Source organism: Ylistrum balloti, unplaced genomic scaffold (assembly GCF_031769215.1).
Source record: "Ylistrum balloti isolate Yb309-2 unplaced genomic scaffold, AGI_CSIRO_Ybal_v1 Utg370056, whole genome shotgun sequence".
NCBI lineage: Eukaryota > Metazoa > Mollusca > Bivalvia > Pectinida > Pectinidae > Ylistrum > Ylistrum balloti.
In genome coordinates, this window is record NW_026782106.1 from 1,026,632 (window position 1) to 1,048,624 (window position 21,993).

Consider the following 21,993-nt stretch of genomic DNA (forward strand, 5'->3'; position numbering starts at 1 on the left):
GGCGCTTCTGTCCAGGCTAACTAAGTTTCGAATAATTTGTTTTGCAGTTAATGTGAAATAGTTTGATTAAATTATGTTGAAATTGAAAAAAGAAAAAGAAAAAAAGAAAAGGACCAATAGCAAACATGAAGTAATATGAATGATTTGGCTGGTTGATCAAGCATATTGATAAAATTTCTTGCCATCAATGACAGCTCTAATTTTAGAGCTCTTTATGAACGAAAACACAGAAAATCGCCACAGAGGAGTATGTCTGTATATATAGGATGGGCTTGAGGCATCAAAAGTAAATTTGAATAGTCAATTCAATGAAGGAATTTGGATAAAAAAAATAAACTAAATGGCAAAAATTTATGTACCACAAGTACTGTACTCTTAAAACTGTCACTTATTTCTTGGGATGAACACCGATTATCCACGACCAATTTTTAGCAATTAACCGTTACAAGACAAAACACATAAAAGGAACATATATATGCATTTTTTAGTCTGGTAATACATAAATTCACATATCCTTACAAGTTATCAAAAAGACAACAACACCGATTTCGTTTCTTCTAAGTTGTCGTTCGAAGTTTCCGCCTTTTAGCCCGCATATGCCAATAGCCAATCAAATCAAAGTGTAATAATTTGCCCGTCGATTTATTTTCATTTCATTTCAAAAAATACTATTCGTGTAAACTACAACAAAGAAAAAAGAAATCTAAGAATTGTTTTAGGTGCTAGGTGTGTATGCTTTAATTCATACACACATTTTTGCCTGGAAATTTACGTCAACTTCGAGCCTCCTCGACGAGACCGGAAGTTAGATTGTAGTCTTTGAACTTTTAATTTTTACCGCCTGTGAATCAAGCATGCGGCTTGATTTTAGGATTTTACTTGTGATTTTTATTTTCTCGCTTTTTATTATTTATATTTTATCGTTTTATAGTATAATTTCGTTTTTAATTGCCACTTTTATTTGTATCTTTATCCTCATCATCGGCAGGCGCTCAAACCGAGAACGTTGTGCAACGAAGCTGAAGTCACCGGCAAATTTAGAAGTTGCATCGTCGTCTATAAAAAAGAAAAAGAAAACTTTGTCACCATCTCCACTTTCAAGGAGCAAATATAATCAACATTCAAAGGATATTTCTATCGATGAAAATATGCATACTAATGGAGTTTCGAATTCCTCTTTCATCGATAAAAAGTTTGACAGGTCGTTTGAATGGCGGTCACCTGTCGGTTCTCCCGGTATACGTTCTCGTGGTGTAGCATCGCCCGTTGTTGGAACAGGATTAAGAACTCGAAATGCAAGTCAGCTCATTTCCAGAAGACATTCCTTTTCTGTGAAATCCGCAGACACTACAACAAGTCCTGCTAAACATTATAGTAATAACAATTCAAGAATACCATTTTTACCAACTGTCAAAAGAGCACTGGGACTTGAAACAATAGTCAGCCCCAGGTAAGATTGTATACCGCCGGTATTTATCATTCACTTTGAAATACCCACGAGATAGTAATATCGCAAGAAATGTAAACAGATTGAAATTGATTAATTTCCCTAATGACAAAGAAAATTGAAATTGATAAATATAAGAATCTACTTTCGTTAAATTTACATTCCATGACATGTTAACTGGATAATGGTCCTTTGCTCTGTTCTTAACCAATTTGCCATCTTCCATTTTAATTACTAAATGAGTGTGTTAAAGAGGTGTTATCAATGGGTACAAGTCAATCAAAACCTCTGCCTGACGCACAGTCTTTTTTAATATTTGCAAAGTATTTACATTTTATTTATAACTTTTCTATAACTCTTGTCTTTATATGGCCAAGTTTTACTGAACGTCATTAGATAAAAATGGAGTAATAGAAAAATGTCAAATTTTTGGCACATTTTATTTCCATTTAGTAAATTTATTTTTTCTTGTGTAGATACATTGGTAAAGATGATAATAGCAGTTATACAAGTCACCCTGAGACTGCCTCTCCAGGGTTTGTCCCTGCTGTTCGACTTTCCAACCATGACCGCCATCCACTCTCCAAAGTACGGTCCTCTGTTGTGCGAAGTCCAAATACTATAAAGATAGCTCCCCCAGATCCTCACAAGCTTGGCAGTCCAAGGTATGGTTTTTTTTTTTTGCGTTTCCTGGTTTTTTTGTAAATATACATCAGCTGGATCCCTACTTCATTTACAATTCGGATCAGTGGCTAATTATTTAAGATATCAGCTACATCGAAAGGTCTGTAGGATTTTAACCCAGTAATGGATTATGGATTTTAACCAATTTCCCATCACAACAACAACTGACTATAAATCTTGGTCAGGAATGGCAATATACATACCCTGTTTATGTTTCCAACAACAAGAGCAAATGTTCCAATTCTACAGTAAGAAATACATTCCCAAACCTTATTAGAAATGCAAACAATACAATCAAGATTTTGAACAAGCAGGATATCAATACTCTAGATTTTTCCTCCAAACAATGTTTCCCTGTCAATACCAGTTCACATGTTTTAATTTCACTAAACATAATTTATGACCAATTATCCCAAACTGACCAGTGAAATTCAGTCTGACAAAAATTAATTTATGTTGCACAGGACTGATGGTAATTTTCTTCAAAACAATCCCTCATCTATACACAAATTAAAAAGGCTTCCTTCTCATGGTTCTAGATGATAAATATACCTTAGTTGTTATGAATGGTTGTCATATCACTCAGACCTTTGTCTTGCAGGTGTGGTAACACACATCACACCAAAGATTTTGTGAATACATCGTGCGCACACATACACACACGATACAATATCATGTGTACAATTGTACAAAAGGATTGGACGTTTTGCATTTTTTGTTTTTTGCATTAATTAATTTTATCACATATAGTTTCACACCTCAGAAAGTGGCTAGTAATGGTGCCGATCACATGGATATTGAAATTGATCGGGTATGATTATGACAGGTCCATTTTAACAAACACAGCACATAACACTGGGTTTGCATTAATTAATTTTATCACATAAAGTTTCACATCTCAGAAAGTGGCCAGTAATGGTGCCTTGACTACAATGAACGGCAGGCCACCTCCACCTCGCCACGGGTATGTTCATGACAGGTAACCAGACTCCTACTTTCACTACACAGCCTACTACAAAAAAATTATGCATAAAGATTTACCTGAGCATATATTTTTTGCTTAAAAAATTAATGAAAAATGAGAGAAATACAGACATAATGAAAAATGTCCTTTTCCTTTCTGTCGATATGAGATTTTGAAAGAATCATTGCTTTGACATAAAGAGATGTCCATTTAATGTATACATATATAACATGCGGCCGTACACTATGGTTGGTAACGTTTGGCTCTTTGTAAACAAAACAGTGTGCGATAGCTTATTTCATCCAATTTTCCTTTTGTGTGCACATCACACATTGTGTTATGTTGTGCGATCCCACAACTGTATATATAATACGAATCAGCCAACAGTCACATCAGCCACAATATTTAGTGGGTTGCCCACTTCTCATCACTTTGTTCAAGCATTTAGAAAAATTCTTAATAGTTCTTGAATTCACTTGTTTAAATTCTGCAATTTTGCTAATAGATAGACTGTGTTCTGACAATTTCACAAAATTTTCTTTCATCTCAGGTGTCAATTATATATAAGTGGCCTCTGACAGCCATTGACCAGAACAGACAACACAAATCTTATGTCAGGGGTCATTACTCTAATTAGGATACACATGCTTGCTTACACTAAACCCACTATTTTGTGTGTTGATTTTACAGGGATACAGGACACTGGAACCAAACTATTGTTAATACAATAACCAAAGTTTTTATCAGCGACATGACTGTTTTGCATTAATACTGACAGCCAGTAGCTGTAATAGTAATTAAGAAAGATTAAAATTTATATTTGTAATTTTCAAAATTTGTTATATGTTGAACATAAATTTTTTTTAACGACTATCTGTCTACTCTGTGATCACATTGGAAGTGATTTCATGACTGTATACATCAACTCCCGATTATTTATGTATACCAAATTTTGTCTGTAAATCAAGTTTCAACTCCATTTGCTCTTATTGTGTGCTTGAGTTTGATGTAAATACCTAGCTTTAGTGTCATTGTGCTGTACAGTTGTATGAAAACAGTATCCTTGGTTATCATTCCATGTTATCTTTCAACCTTTTTTGCCTCCAATATTTTTCATGTGTTAATTACTACTAATCTACAAAATATGTATGACATTTGGCAGGGTGCTAGAAGTTAGAAGGAAAGATCCAGTGACAGATGAGAACAGGAAGACGCCAGACATGCAATCTGTTCTTACTGCTCTCAAAGAAAAAAGGTAATGTATTATAAATACTTTGGCATTTATCCTTATTTCTGACACAAAGTCAAGGGTTTGGTTTATAAATACAGGACCATGAAATAATGCTGATTTGAAATCTTACTTAACATATAGGTGGACTTGCTTCGGGACAAATACATATATTCATGAGCAACAGAAAATACATATCATTGTTAAGTTAATGTAACCTTGTAGGTGATGCAATTTTCATTTGGAAAATCAGAAAAAATTGTCACCGTCTGTAAGCAGATGTTGGACTAACATTGAATTTTTAGGAAAGGAAGCCAGTGCATGCATTTTCATCAAAGGAGTTACAATAGTGTCTTCAGTGGACTGTTTCTATACATTCTGCAAAATTGTTTTCTCAGTAAATTTGGAAAAAGCACCTTGGGTGAAATTAAGAAAAAATCCTCAACATATTGGCAAAATATTCCTATATAGAAAAACAAATAAAATTAACATTTAGGCCGACACCTGTTGAAAGGCCTGCCATTTCACATATGTCAGTTTGAACTGAAACATTTAGTCTGTGTTCGCCCAACATTTCAAAGAAAGTGCAATAGCAACAATAGGACCTTGATAACATTGCAGAATAGTTTCAGAATAGAAGAAGTGATATCTAGTTACCACTTGACTAGACATACCATCCTGACATCTAGATCAGAAAAGTGTACAATCACGATTTCCCTTCCACTCCTCAGATTTTAATAGGCAAATGGATAGTTTTGAATTGAGAGTGTATTTCATCACTGCATCAACAAATTATTCTACATTGATTATAAATGTAATATTTTAACAGAAGAAAGAGAACAGCTGGCCCTGCAGAGGAGGATACCCATTGTCCTGAAGTACAGATCCAGAAATCCAAGAGAAGGTAAAATGAAATTTTGAGTTGTCATATGAATGGTTAAAGAAAGGGACCACAGGTAACTAAGGTAGTACAGAATGTTATGGGAAAAATTATTTTCAGCTCAACAGCTACTATTTACTGTGAGCTAATGTTGTTCCCCTGATGTCCTCCATCATCACTTCGGTTTTTTAAGTTAACATCCCACACTCTGTATATTGAGAATTTTTCATTTGCTGCTGTAGTTGAGCTTGGCAATCATTGATTTAACTTATACTAGAAGGATTCTTATTCACCAGTCCCTAATAGCTTACTAGAATTTGTCTGGATATCTGTTAAACTTTGATTAAGGTTTTAGGTAAAATTATTGAAAGGCTTACCTGTCATGTAATACTTATATAAATCTTCAGGTGTCTACCATGGAAACTGCAGGGTGAAAATGACAGTTATTTCTCTCTCTGTCATTTTCCCCATGGTCAATAAATGGCGGGTAGTTCAGATCACTCTGCATTCACAGTCTGTGATCCATTTGGCCATCCATATACAATTCTTTATCTTATTTTATATGTGGGAAAATACAGCGTTGATCTTTCACATATATCATATGAATTGATATCATATTGCTATGAGAGGACAGAAATCTGGTCAACATGTATTACATAATGTGATAAACAGGTTTTGTCTCATCTCTGAGGTTACTAGCAGAGTTGGTTGTAATTGAATAAGAAGTCAACTGAGCCTAAGCACTACCTTGAAGCCAACATAACTTAAAAATTGTGTTTTGTAATGGTTGTAATATTTTGCTTTTCAATTTGCCGTGGTGCGGCGTCTGTCATCTGTCCGTTGCCGTCCAGCATTAACTTCTCGATTCAAACAATTTCTTCTCAGTAACGGAAAGGCAGAGGGTATTGGTATTAGGCTTCCAGCATGCTAGGATGAAGGGCTACCAACTTTGTTCAAATTAATGACCTTGACCCACTTTCAAGGTCACAGGAGTTGGATGTCTTCAAACATCATCTTCTCAATAAGAGAAAGGCCAAGGATAACGATATTGGGCCTTTTGCATACAGGCAGAAAGAGCTACCAAGATTGTCAAATTAATAGCCTTTGCCCACTTTCAAGGTCACAGAGGCCAAATGTATTAAAATCTTGAAAGAACTTCTCAGTAACTAAAAGGCACAGGGTACTGATATTAGGTATGTAGCTTGCTGGGATAAGGGGCTAACAAATTAGGTAAAATGAATGACCTTGACCCACTGTTAAGGTTATATGGGTCAAATGTATGGACATCTTCTAAAAACTTCTTCCCATTAAATCAAAGACCCGGGTACTGATATTAGGTCTGTTGCTGGATGAAGTGCTACCAAGTTTGTTCAAATGAACGACCTTGACCTAGGTTTCATTGTCAAATTTGTTTTAACATTTAAACAGGTTTTTCTGGTGAACTAAGAGGCCCGAAGGCATGATATTTGGCGGGGATGAAACCTTTCCATGTTTGCAAAAATAAATGACCTTGACCGATGTTGAGGGTCACAGGGGTCAAATTTGTTAACGCCTTTAAAAAACTTCTAATAAAATAAAAGGCGTAGAGGCATGGTATTTGGCTGGTTATTTCTTAGGATGAAGCCAGACGAAGTTGCGAAAATAAATGACCATTACCTTTGTTCAAGGTCACAGGGGACAAATTTGTTAAAACTTGTAATTGACCTCTCATGAACTTAAAGGCCTTGGGGTATGATATTAGACTGGTATATATATACACCGGGTGAGTGCTGCAGGCCCATTGGGCCTCTTGTTTTATGAATTTTCTTTTAGGTATTCAGAACAGTTAGAGAACGATAGACCATTATTTTTTCATATATGATGAAGATAGTTTTAGAAATTATTGAAATAAGTTAAAAAAAAAATTTGTTCTACAGACGACAGGAAAGTCAACAGTCGAATGCTTCCACCTCATCATTACCACCCCTACCTGCCTCCCTTCCAGACCTTTCTGTTTCTGATTACAATATACCTCGTCTGGAAACACCTTCCTTGAAAAGGGCAGCTGCCCCAGAGGTTTCAGAATGGGAGGGAAGAGGAAATAATGCCAAGCGTCTTCGTCAGGAGGGGCGATACAACTCCATCTCTAGCTCACTCAGTTCCAGTCGTTACCTTGAGAGACACAATCGCAGTTACAGCCCCAGACCAGACTGGTCCCAGGTAAGCATTTGATAAGACAACGATCAAGATTGAAGGATTATGATTAATATTCAAAATAAATAAAATCTATTTAATATTTGAATCCATTTCCTTAATGTTTTCTATTTTTCCCCCTTGACAATAACTTTCACTTCCTTTCATATTTTTTTCACCTCCTTCAAAATGTCTTGTGAAAAATGAGACACTGCATGGCACAGCATTATTTATTGGTTGTTCCAGAAGCAGTGTCTACTTAGAGGTGTTAACTACTTTACACTTTTGATTTATCATGTAAAAGTTTCATTTCTAAGAAAAATTGAAATTAAAATGTAATTTTGTGTACGATTTCTATGGTTGCTTGAAGGAATCTACAGCTGAATTGAAACGAGCTATCCAAAGGGAAATCAACAAAATTACCCAGGAAATGCCGAGTGATTTAGTCACTAGTCTACGAGTAAGATTATACTGTAGTGTCTCCATGATTCAAACAGCTATACTAACATTGGGCGCTATAAACTGCCTAAACACTGATATTATCTACCCTATGATTATCATAACCTATCTTCCTCAGACAAGTGATCTGCTTGCAGTGATAAACCCAAACCAACTTGATGACTGTGTTCTCATTTTTTCCTGATCAGAATAAAGGGAAATATGCAAGGGATCCAAAACATTTTAAAGATAGTATTGCATAATTTGGAAAGACAGATGAAAAAATAAAAAAGAAATTGACATCAACATGCATTTATCTATTATTAGCCCATCATCATTAGATGGTGAGCTGTTCAAATCACTCTATGTTTGTGCTACATCATCTGTCCTTAAACAGATATTGTTATCTTTATTTCTGAGACATACCGGATGGATCTTTTTCAAATTTCATATGAAGGTTCCTCTTGGTACCTAGTTCGGCCATTTTGATTTTGAGACAGGTTAGGAAAACAGCTTGGATTTTAAATTAAAAGTTGTTATCAGTATTTGTTGAGGATGGAATAGATCTTTCTCAATATCATATGTAGGTTCCCTTCAGTCCCTAGTCATGCCCTTTTGATTTTGGGACTGATCAGAAAAGAAAATAGCCGACATGCGGCCATCTTGGATTTAATAATGAAAGTTTGTTATCTCCAGTTCTTGTGAAATACTGGATACATCCTTTTCAAATTTCATATGTACTTTTCCCTTGGTACATAATTGTGCATTTTTTTTATTTTGGAACTGGTCAGAAAAGCAAAATGGCTGCCAGGTCACTATTGTTGACTTTGACTATGAAAGTTTGTTATTGCTACTTCTTGAGAACAACTGGATGGATCTTTTCTTAAATTTCATATTCATTTTTCTGTTGGTCCATAGATACTTCTTGATATTGAAACTGATCAGAAAAACAAAATGGATAAAAGTCTCAAATTTTTATATAGTTAAGAGCAGATAAAATAGAAGAGAAAAGAATAGAGAGATCCAGCTTTTAGAACAAATGAAAATCAGACTAGAGTGTGTCAAGATCCCTCTTGTGTCTCTTGTTCTTGCATTTCTGCCTTGTTAGAATTAATTATCAGCTCAATTAAAACATGCTTTTGTATGGGCTCCCACAATATATTGTTTTTACACTCACCTTAATCTATATCAACTTATTCATATATCAAAATACAAATCACACTAGATTTCAGGCTGATTTTGGTGTGAAAGAATTATCCTTGTTTAATAACTTTATCTAGAACAAGACATCCAACAATACTTCCTGTTCAGAAGATGAGAAACTTATGATATAGTGCCTTATGTTAGTGCTTTTTTACACTAGCCAATAAGACTAATTTGAAACAGTCAAACAAAAGATATCCTCAAATAAGCCCTCTTCTTCATTTTGGAAGGATCATCAATTTTAAAACCATAAGCTTAAATTATTTTACAAATCAACTTTCCCATAACCAATATACTGAATATTTACTCTGGGCAGGGGATTTCATAAAGGATAAATTTAGATTTCTCAGTCCTCTCAAAAGTAGTGTAAAACCAGTCTTGAGAGTGTGCGTTATTCATTCATTGCTGTGTTATCAAAAGTGCCTCCTTAAAAAGGGGTGTGCTTTTGACAATTTTGAAGTCATCAGTATTATTAAAATCTTTGCTAGCCAAGGGTGTTCAACACTTGATTAAAATTGGAAAATAAGGCATTGTTATTAAAAGGCCGATAATTATACATCAAAAATTAATTTGAAAACTTTCAGGAATATAAAAAGCAACCTCTTGTTATTTCAAAAGCACAAAGAGCTGTTTTTGTCGAAATAAAGTAGCAGGCATTATATTTCCATGTGTTTTGGGACTTTAGTGGACAATATTCAATCATCAGTAAATACATACAGATTAAAGATTTGAAATATTTTCTATAATGCAAACATACAAATATTTTTCTGTAAACCTTAAGACAGATTAGAATCAATAATCATTTGATTAATGTGGGTTCAATTCTTGATTATGAAAATAGATTTCCATCACTAGCTAAAATTAATCTATATATAATACTAAAAGCAGCTGTGTAAAAATTACTGACAAGACAAGTGTAACAGTAACAATCTACATTATTACTAATGCTTGTGATAAAAAATTCTATTTACTAATATTACAATATAAAGCCTAAATTGAGAAGGGAAATGTTGTTTACTGATGGTAAACTTTTGGTGAGGCTAAACAAAATGAAATAAATATTGTTGAACCTATATAAAAATTATGTTTGTGATAATAAATTAAGAGTTCAATCTATAAGAGTTGACATTGTCCAAAATCATTCATGAATAAGTGTTAAAAAATGTCCTTACAAGGTGAGATATGAAAGAAATCACACTGAATCAACGCGGACATGTGATTTGGCTGAATCATTTGTCAATGATGGTCATTTACCGTCCTTGTACAGAGTGAACACACTGAACAATAGATACAACAATATCTCATCAATAGTTAGGCATATGTACAATCTGTAAATGTATTCAAACTTTCCAAATTATTAGTGAAACAAAAAGAAGGGGTTTGAACAATCACTAGATAGAAAATTTAATTGTTTTTCTCCGAAAAAAATGTGTGTTTGATCTTCCCACCTTTTCAAGCTGACCAGAGGTTTACCATACAGAGTGAGACTATTATCTTGCTGAGATGTGATTGCTGAGGCATTAAAGATGTTTACAAGTGAGAATGGAACTTCGACTGTTTCTCAACTGGAGCTAAAGAAATTATATACTGATAATCTGCTGTTGTAATCTAACAATGCTTTTGCTTTACCTAATTATCAACATCAGCTTATCCACTGTAGAGGCTAGTGCTAACACATATTGCTAGGTATGATTAGTGTATTGTACACAGCTGGGCTGTGTTGTAGAAATCTAGTCATGATTCACTTCCTGGACAATGAAGATACACCAAACCATATAAAACTACCCGTCAGAAATTATCTAATTTTGAAATTGCATTAATTGCTAATTAGCATGGAACATAAATATGAATAAGGCTTGAAAATGTAATTTCTAGCTATTGTTCAAAAGTGATTGTAATTTTCTAAGACAAGGTTAGCATGAAGTTTTGTTATTTCACCAGTCTCATGAACAATAAAATTTTTGTGTTACAGCTACATATCATGATGCAGGTGTTCTTTAGTAATCACTTTTTTTTCCTTCTGTCTCATCATCCGTTTACTGCAGATGATCTTGTTGTACATGAAACTGTGATTTTGAACATTGATGGAAGTGGAAGAGTTTTACATGTATGTCACTTTTTTGCTGAATCAGATACACAACTTTAACCCAAAGAAACAGCTTAAAAAAGGAAAAGTAGTACACTTAATCTCACATGTTTATAAATTTGTCAGTGTGAACAACATTACATTGACATTATTAATATGTCATTGATTTAACTTCTTACATCCCTTAATTGATTTATCTAGTTTATAGTATTTCTGTTTTTCAGCTGCACTGTGAGGGAGCACAAGACAAAAATGGCAAAGAAAATGCGGATATTCCAGTCAGCAGCTCGACTCAGGATCCAGATTCCTCATTGTCTGCTCTTCAGAGGTACCATTATAATTTTCACCTGTTTACCTACAGAAGAGATAGAATGTATAGCATCAGAGTTTGGAAAGTATTAAGGATCCTACTCAAATTTGTCGCCTTGCTTGAGGGTTTTTCTCTGCTGTTCAAGTTTACATGATGTAGGGAAAACATTTGAAAGGTTAAAGAACATAAAAAACAATTGTTCATTATTTATTTCTATTTTAGAATACTATATTGAGATAACATGACATGGCATGGAATCATATTTAGCTCACCTGGTCCAAAAGTCTTTATAATCCTACTTTTCCTGTAAGAATGAATGGCTATTGCCCAAATGTGGTCTTAAGCATTCTTTGGTGAAGGGGAATCAATCTTGTATTACTGTTAGGTCTCTGCCCCCTGAGGCAGGAGGGGCATGGCCCAATAAGAGATATAGAATAAAATCCTCAAAATCCTACTCCTGTAGGGATGAATGTTTTTTGCCCAAATTTGGTAAGAAGCATCTTTGGATGAATGGTAACCAAGTTTGTATAAGTATTGGTTCTCAGCCCTCAGGTTAGTGAGGGATGGGGCCAAAAAGAGCCAAGTTCTTTGAAAGTTTATCATTCTACAGTGGGACCCAATTATTTTTCATATTTCACATTTCTATGTTAAATGACTTAATAGCTGAAGTAGCCAGATGAGTGATGCAGGCCTTTTTAGCCTCCTGTCTGTACAATAACTCCTATCGATGGTAACACCCATTCAGGATAGTTTTTGTTTTTAATGAATTTTTGTAAAAACTTTCAATCTCATCAGAGCCGAAACAGTGATGTTGACACCAACTTTGGAGAAAGAGGACCACTCACTAGATGCTTCTGCATCAGATACTTCTTTACTGGACCAATCAAAGGTTAGTTCTCTTGTCATTGTTTCATGGAGGCAATTATCTACTATTATTGTTCAGTGTTTTGTTAAAGCTATTGTGTGATGTCTCTTTTTTCATGAAACCTTGTGTCTTATGTCATTGTTTTGTGACACCTTTTGTCTGATGTCAGTATTTTATGAAAGCTATTGTACAAATTGTCTCTTTATACACTAAACAGTGGGCGCTGGGTCTGTGTATACACTATATAGACAGTCACTGGGTCTGTGTATACACTATATAGATAGACACTGGGTCTGTGTATACACTATATAGACAGTCACTGGGTCTGTGTATACACTATATAGACAGTCACTGGGTCTGTGTATACACTATATAGACAGTCACTGGGTCTGTGTATACACTATATAGACAGTCACTGGGTCTGTGTATACACTATATATAGACAGTCACTGGGTCTGTATATACACTATATAGTCAGTCACTGGGTCTGTGTATACACTATATATAGACAGTCACTGGGTCTGTGTATACACTATATAGACAGTCACTGGGTCTGTGTATACACTATATAGACAGTCACTGGGTCTGTGTATACACTATATAGACAGTCATTGGGTCTGTGTATACACTATATATAGACAGTCACTGGGTCTGTATATATACTATATAGTCAGTCACTGGGTCTGTGTATACACTATATAGTCAGTCACTGGGTCTGTGTACTGTGTATACACTATATATAGACAGTCACTGGGTCTGTGTATACACTATATAGTCAGTCACTGGGTCTGTGTATACACTATATAGATAGTCACTGGGTCTGTGTATACACTATATAGACAGTCACTGGGTCTGTGTATACACTACATAGACAGTCACTGGGTCTGTGTATACACTATATAGACAGTCACTGGGTCTGTGTATACACTACAAAGACAGTCACTGGGTCTGTGTATACACTATATAGACAGTCACTGGGTCTGTGTATACACTATATATAGACAGTCACTGGGTCTGTGTATACACTATATAGACAGTCACTGGGTCTGTGTATACACTATATAGTCAGTCACTGGGTCTGAGTATACACTATATAGACAGTCACTGGGTCTGTGTATACACTATATATAGACAGTCACTGGGTCTGTATATACACTATATAGACAGTCACTGGGTCTGTGTATACACTATATAGACAGTCACTTTGTCTCTATACACTATACAAATGGTTGGTGGGTCTCTCTATATACTGTTATTGACAGATGGTTGCTTCATGCTAGTTTTGGTTTTATCTTGTGTTACCTTGTGATAGTGATGAGAATTGTATGGAGAAGCTACTTGAAAAGACCATCTTGGCAGGAACAATATTGATACATAAACCAGTGTCAGAGCAGGTGTACACCCGATCATGGCTAGTGGTAAAATATGTAATCCATGTATACTGTTTACCCTTTTGGCATAAGTAGCTATCAAATTATATTGAGGCACAGATTGTGGCACATATAAGAATCCAGCTTATTACAATTTAAATGATAACATACATTATCATCAAGAATATTTTTTCTTTCAGAACAAATCGATGAACACAAGACAAAAAGTGACCTTGAACAAGAGTTTCTCTGTTCGTAAACGTCAGATGTCTCTCTATACAGGCCTCAACAAGTCCTTTTCAAAAGTAAGTACAACATCCGTTTTCTTTGGGTACAAGAGACATTTCATTAGGATGAAAGTCCAGGTCATATGTCTCTATACAGGCTAAATCAGGTCCTTTCAGGATATATAGGTCAGATGTCGCTACAGGCAGCAACAAATTCTTTCAGGATAAATGTAGGTCAGCTGTCCCTATGTACAGACCTCAACCAATAGATCATATTTTATTTAAAGCAATGTTGACCAATGACTGATCATCCAGCTCAATAGTGCTATTATTTGTCACATATTCTGATACATGAAAACAGAGAAAAACTGACAGATTTCACAGATGAATTCAACACACACAGGTCAAGTTATAAATAGCAGTAGAACGGAGCCAAGGCAGTACCTCTGTTTCTGAGTAACTCTTTCTTGCTAAATGTATTCAAATGTGTGAAATGTCATTGTGTTCATTACAGGTACCCAAGTCTAACGTTGTAGCCTGTATGGAGGATTATGAAGCGGACCGTGAGGCAGAGCAGCGACGAGTTGAACAAATGCTGGAGGACATAGTATCCAGTGAAGAGACCAATAAAAACACTACAAAAGGTTAGTATTTAGGAACAACATCAAATCAGGAGGTTTTAAGGGTGTGAACAGGGAAGTCAGAATTTGAAATAACTGGTAAATGTATTTAGATATGAACTGAGGAAAAGTTCTGAGATTAGATATATTTACAATTACTATTGTAATTAACTACATAACTCTGTGATTCTCATTATCATTATACATAGATAATGATAGTTTCCTTGGCACATGTTAAGATGTTATGAATGAAGGACTATAACATGATGTCAATGAATCACCCTTGGCTTGAATTTCCTACATTTAAAATTCCCCTGCAAAATATGCCAGTCTTTTCAGGTTTTCTTTTTCTATTAGTTTAACTGATATATGAATATAGAAAATTGTTGTTATTTTTGTGGTTGTGGAAAAACTAAAACAGCTGTTCCATGATGATTGGTTTGCCCATCAAACTACATGTTTTCATCGCTTTTGTGTCTGTAAACTTTGGAATGGATAAAAAAGAAACTGTATTTTAAGGGAAAAAATGTAAATTTAAGGATTAATTTTTTTCCTCATTCATGTAAAACTTACCACGGTTCATTGAAGTTATTCCCTGATAACATAAACAAAGTAGAAAAATGTTACTTAAATTCATCTCTTGATTCCTATTGTTTTTTGTACAGAGAGTTTTCTAGGAGTGACCAATTCAGCCACATCTACATCCACCATCACACCTAAAGCTGCTTCTTCTATAGCCAGTACTTGTGAGTAATGTTAAAAAGATCAAAAAAGATTTTAGTGCCTCACTAACCATAAATATTCAGTGAAATGTCTTATATCAATTAATTTCTATCAGCTGTGAATATATCAAGGTTCTACTTCAATTAGGTTAGAACTAAGGCAAATGAGGGTTTCAGAACTGGATCAAACTAATGGTTTTACTTCGAATACACTTACTTTCTCTGCATGCTCTGACAAAATCAGAAACTCTAGGTCAGCAGTTGTATTGAATTCAGATCAAAAACCTGAAAAATCCCTACGCTGATGGTACTTACCTTATCCAGTGATAAGTCCAACCTTATTAATCATATAATAACCCCATCAGATATTCCTTTTTTGCATATTATTTGCCAATATTTCATCGTCGTGTATTTAAGCCTGTGATGGTACTAAGTTTCTCCATAAAATTCTTATCATTCCCATACCTGTGATGGCACCCAATCGCTCCATATGATCCATTATTCCACACTTTTGCAGCAGCTGCAGCTTCTTCTGGCGTGGTTCCTAACTTGTCGGTGAACTCCCTTTTTGTCTCCAAATCTATTACCACATCAACAACAGCAGCAACGACAGTCAAGATTTCCCCTACACAGCAGGTTGGACAGGTAACAACTACTGCACATGTTCCAACATTGGCGTCTAGCTCTCTAGCCTCTCCATTGTCATTTACAGATTCTGGTGCTAGTGCCACAAAGAGTGTAACACCAGCCACAAGTCTAGTCATACAGAGCAGCAATACTTCTGTGGTAACCACTCCAAGTAGCTCCATGTTTACTGGACTGGCTAACAGCACTACAGCTTCCATGTCTGCTACTACTACGGTGGCTTCAGTCTCAAGCGGCTTCCCTATGGGAAGTGTGACAACAAAAACTACTATGAGTTCACTTAATGACTCAAAATCTAATTCATCTAATGTCACTAAACTAGCGAATGCTGAGGCAGGGACAGTAGGTGCAGCTCTTTCTAGTGTCATCTCTGCAGTATATGCTTCAAAAAGTCCAGGTATGTTCAACTTTGGCCAAGCAAACACAAGTAAAGACACAACTGCACCTCCTGGTGGTGTTACAAATGTGTTGGCTGCTACTGTACAGCCAAGTCTAGGGGTTAACCAATCAGTGGCTGGAACATCTAAATTTGGAGATGTTAACAATGCTGTAGCCACAGCTGTAGCACCCACAGCTACTGCCACAGAAAAAAATACTCCAGCATTCAGCATGCCGAGTGTCAACACAGGATTCCCATTTGGATCTGCTACCAGTGTTAACCAACCCAGTGGTGCTGCCCCTACTCCTCTGTTCGGCAACACGACTCAATCTATCAGCAGCTCAGACTCAACTTCTGGTGCCAGCAATTTTCCTAAAGCGCCAACAGCTGCAACTACATTTGGAAGTGGAGCTCAAACAAATCAGCCAAAGTTCACCCCAGTTTTTGGAGCCCCAAACCCAACCACTCAGGCAAACATGTTTGGGGCCTCAACAGTAAACCCACCTGCATTTGGAAGCGCAACAACCACTTTTGCTACACCACAGAATACACCAGCTTTTGGAAATCCCACACCACAGGCTAAAACGGCACCTGGTGGCTTCAATTTTGTTGGTGGAGCTGGTCAAACTGCAAAAGCCCCCATTTTTGGTGGTGCTACGAACTCTACAGTAAACACCACTGCTTTTACTACAACGGCCTCTACAGCAGCAACTTCAGCTTTTAACTTTGGTACTTCAGTGCAGACAACCACAGCTGCGTCAGCCTTCAATTTTGGGAGTAATTCAACCATACAATCTACAAAATCATCCGATTTTAATTTTGCTTCTTCAAAACCAACAGCTGCAGTATCTTCAACTTTTAATTTTGGTGGACAATCAAATGCAAAGCCGCAAACAACATCAGCTTTCAGTTTTGGAGGGCAATCCAATCAGCAGCCGCAAACAACGTCAGCTTTTAATTTTGGAGGACAATCAAATCCACAACCACAAACAACATCAGCTTTTAATTTTGGAGGACAATCGAATCCGCCACAGCAAACATCAACTTTCAATTTCGGAGGGCAATCAAATCCCCAACCGCAAACAACATCAACATTCAATTTCAGAGGGCAATCAAATCCAACAACTTCTGCATCAACATTCAGTTTTGGAGCTACTGCTTCAACAGCATCTTCTCTCAGTTTTGGAAACAATGCAGCAAACAAAGGAGGGGCAGCTCCGGCCTTTGGCATGGCACAGCCTCAAGTAAGTACAACATCAGTGTTTGGAGGTTCAAAGACCCAGCCAGGAAACGCATTCCAGACTGGTATGACAAAGTCGGGTTCAGCACCAGCTTTTGGTGACACTGGTCCAAGTTTTGGTGGTGGCCCTAAGCCTTCAAATCCTTTTGGAACATCATCTACAGGGTTCAGTGGTGGTGCTACTTCAGCTGCTCCCCAGGCTGCTAGTGGTGTCACTTCTGTGTTTGGATTTGGAGCTACAACTCAACAGTCTAGCAATAACTCAAGTGGATTTAACTTCAGTGCTGCTGGGGCAGGAGGCGGCTCTTCTACATTCAATTTTGGTAAGTAAACGATTCTATGCTCTGCAACTATATCATCAATTATTGATAGAAAACCAATATAAGTTAATTCATTGTTTAAAAATACATACTTAAGGAATATTCTGCAAATTTCTGGTGGTCTTATTCTTTTAGAACTCTTTCTAATGATTTTAAAACTAATGACAGCACTAGGGACAACAGAGGCAGGATCCTATAGGGAAATATCACAAATTTTTTAAATCCCTTCTTCTGCAAGTATTTCAGGATTCTGTCTCAATTTGACCTGAATCGTCCTCTGAACTTTTTTATAAACAGTTGTTCCCTGCTCCATGTGCCGGAGAGGCTGGGCCAAATTGGGGATATAAAGCAAATTCCTTAAGATTCTTCTTCTGTAGGAACGGTAGTCTGTCACAATTTTGTTATAAAGAATTTAAGGTGAAGGAGTAAACAGTAGTTCTTGGCTCCCTAAGGCAGGAAGGGCAGGGACCAATCAGAAAATTAAGCAAATTCTATAAAATCTTAATGCTAAAAAATAAAAAGAATGTCAGGATTCTTTCCCAATTTGGTTCAAGCATCCTTTCGTGTAACAGTGGGTCTCAACATCTAGGGTCAAATAGCGCAAATTCTTAAAAATTTTTAATCTGAAGGAATTGTGTCTCAATTTAGTCTGAAGCATTCTTTGGTGATGGAGACACTTTTGCTGAAAACATGAGGGGAGAATGGAGGGAGCTTATAGAAGAAATAGATGAAAACTTTTGGATTTCCTTTTCCTTAAGTTTCCATAAAAAAAATCTGCCATGTATGCGATACTTATCATATGCGCCTCTTGTTTGCATGAAATCATCATATGAAATCCTAACTTGTGCTCAATATCCATTTGAAATAGAAGGGTTATTAGTCCCATTTTAGGAAACGGGAAGAGGAGGGGTACAGATTTCTTCTCAGTCACTCCGTCTGTCTCTCTATCTGTGACAAAGTTTGTCCATGTTCTAGTGGCTTCATTCCTTTAATCATATTTAAAGCACTTATTTAACATAAACTATCTTGGACATGTTTGAGTTTCAGGTTTGTTAAGTCAAGGTTGCTGTCACTATTTTTTTTAGAAAATTGTCAGTACTCTAGCATTAATTCCTTGAAAGATTTTAATGAAATTCTAGTAAACCTTAACATACTTATAGACATTAAAATATCATGAGAAACTTTGACAATGGCTTGTTGTAGAGAATTTGAGCCAAAATGTGTGTCAGCAGTGCACAATCTTTGACAATGGCTTGTTGTAGAGAATTTGAGCCAAAATTTGTGTCAGCAGTGCACAATCTTTGACAATGGCTTGTTGTAGAGAATTTGAGCCAAAATTTGTGTCAGCAGTGCGCAATCTTTGACAATGGCTTGTTGTAGAGAATTTGAGCCAAAATTTGTGTCAGCAGTGCACAATCTTAAAGGAAAAGCTGAACAGCTGAACACTGGTCGTTTTCAACTCCCTTCCAGCAGCATTACCTTCCAAGTGAATAGTGACTAAATATATATAGAGCAATAATTATGACATCGTTGTCTCTGTCAATATTTTGGACTAAATATGATTTCTCAATGTTTTCAAACATTCCGATAATATAATAAAGCAAAAAAAGATAGGGTTCAAACTATCACTAGACAGAAAATGTTTTTTTTTGTTTATCATGTATTAAACTCTAGATTATTGCTGAGAACCATCACCGCACAAGTTTAATGATTAATGTACGTATAATTATCATCATCATCCCTACATACATCTTAGTAGAAGTTTTCAGTGAAAATTTAAACATTCATTATATAATAGGATTTTGCTTGTTAACAAAGCTTTGTTAAAGTTTTCTGCTTAGCTCACATTTGAACTTTATTTCTAACAAAGTATCATTATCCCTGCACACATTTCAGATTGAAAAATTCCACATGTTTACTGTAGACTTTGCTTCTCACTTGAGCTAACTTTGATTTTCTGTTCAGACCTAGGATATACTTGTATCACAATATGTATTGCCATCATCCCCACACATATTATTACTTATAATTCTTGTATTGAAAAAATCACATATTCGACCTGATGGTTAATTGCATGCACTTAGATTTCACATTGGTTTTGATAGATATGTTTTTGTTGACAGGAGGATCTGGAACCCCTGGCTTTGGAGCAGGTTCACCAGCCCCTGGATTTGGTCAGGCACCTGGTACACCAGCTGGTCAAGGCATGTTTAATGTAGGAGCCAGTAATTCTGCAACAAAGCCTCGTGCCATGACCAAAGCCAAACGAAGAGGAGCTAGGAGATAAGAGGGAATTACTATTTAAAAGTGAAAATGGCACTTATGGACCTAGTTTGTCTTGACCTACTTAAGATTGTCAAGATGTTGCTAACAGATCATTTGATTACAGGATAATAAAAATTCTTCTCTAAGGAATAAACAAGAAGCAATTTTTTTGGCTTGAATTGCACTCCCCTGATCATTGTGTTGTACAGAAACTTTGAAGACAAGGGAACAGTCCTATTGATATGTGTGGGAAATTCAGCTGAATTCACAGTGTTTCAGATTGAAAATACTGATTCTAACCGAATTTGTAATACTGAAATTGTGATTGTCCTGATGTTGTCATCTAAACAATTGAATCTCCTGGCGATGTCCAGAATAGATTCTCCTGGAAGTGTGTGTTTGATCTTTCCAGTCATCTACGTGTATAACATTGGTCTGTACATTGAAGCAGCCATTAGCAACTTTCTGATACTGTCATAATCATCTTGTTATGATTCAGTTACATGGAGAGGTAAATATTGTTACTGGTGTCCTTTGTGTTGTCCCATCCCAACTCAGTAATCTCACTCTACCTGATAAAATCCTATTTCAGGGGTCAGTGTCAGTGTCACCATTAATTAATAATCATAGAAAATTATCAACAATGATTTCATTTGGACTCCATTTTTTACGGAATTCAAGGAAGTCTTAAGAACAAGGTCGTCATAACTGAAAATCAACCAATTCAGTGACATTACTTGAACCACTTGTTTGATTTAAGGAATTTTGATCAAACTATATTATGATGATAGTTCCAAGGTCAAGGTTATCATTAATTAATGAAAGATCTTTTTACCTAAGGACATGCACGTGTTAAATACATCTTCACATTAATCTTTTAATTTTCTGATTCAAGCCTTTCTGATTTATTATGTACTTCATGGATATTTTTACATGGTTTTGTGTTTCTGACCAAATTTTTTTTTTTTTTTTGGGAAACAGTTCAGATATATAAACATAATATATATATATATATTTGCATATTGTTGAGCATGAATAGACGTCTGCATTCATGCTGCATATTTTATTATTCATAGGAACTGTTTTGTTTCATAGTATCTTCGGTGAGAATAAATTACTCTCATTGCCGAATTACCTATTGAGAAAAAACATGATCCCTTGTTTATATGTAAACAAGTAAAGGTGATAACTATTGTATTTAATTATGATGATGATCTAATAACCGTGGTGGGATAACAAATTATGTAATGCAAAATACTATAAATCTCGGGGTTTTTTTTGTGAATTTGTATTTTTGCAGATATCTGGAATGCTTTAAATGACTTGATGAAATTTTGCTAGCAATTAATATCGTGAATTAAATAAAACCAGATATATATATATGTTTGTGTGACTTTCATCTTATTAAATGTGCTTTGCTTAATGTTCCTAAGTTGTATAATTTTTTTATTGACTCTCTTCATTATGAATATTAAATGCAAGATATGTATCTCAAAAATAAAGGAGCTTGATGACATGTTCTTGTCCAGGTACCGTTGATGATGTACCTATTGTCTGAGTTGTGTGAATTTTAGTTCTCGGTCATCTGTGATTCTGTCTATCCATGTTCATGTAATCATCGTCCAGTTACTTCAAAAGTTTGTACTTCTCAGTTACTTTAATGATTTTTCACATCATCAGGGTTGTGTGAATGTTCGTGCTTGCATCCAGGTTCTGTAAATGTTTGAACACATTAATCAGGTTCTACAAATGATTGTTATCATTATCCATGATCGCTTTGACTTAAACTGTTAAAGGCTGGATGAACCTGCAAGAGAAACACCAAACACATATTGAGACTGAGGCTGGGCTTCATTGTTATGTTTTATAGGAAACTCCGATTCTGTGCTTTTCGAGCTTCACCATAATGTTGAACTATTTCTGCTTGG

The 21,993-nt window shown here is 35.7% G+C and overlaps 2 protein-coding genes across 2 annotated transcripts in view; one reads left to right on the plus strand and one right to left on the minus strand.

The window, feature by feature from the left end:
• The window catches only part of LOC132549413 (condensin complex subunit 1-like), a 34,799-nt gene extending 34,248 nt beyond the window's left edge, over positions 1-551 (minus strand). Inside the window, exon 1 of the mRNA XM_060213346.1 lies at positions 520-551. The gene's annotated coding sequence lies outside the window, so the exon portion shown is untranslated. The remainder of the gene's footprint in view (positions 1-519) is intronic.
• A 303-nt stretch (positions 552-854) lies between these two features.
• On the plus strand, positions 855-21,011 carry LOC132549410 (nuclear pore complex protein DDB_G0274915-like). The gene is made up of 14 exons (XM_060213341.1): positions 855-1,450; positions 1,924-2,112; positions 4,258-4,350; positions 5,153-5,227; positions 7,120-7,402; positions 7,746-7,835; positions 11,327-11,430; positions 12,208-12,301; positions 13,848-13,952; positions 14,389-14,522; positions 15,164-15,234; positions 15,734-15,917; positions 15,954-17,803; positions 19,924-21,011. Exons 1-14 carry the CDS (start codon positions 855-857, stop codon positions 20,085-20,087), a joined length of 4,032 nt encoding a protein of 1,343 aa, XP_060069324.1. The 3' UTR covers positions 20,088-21,011.
• Positions 21,012-21,993: the final 982 nt, after the last annotated feature.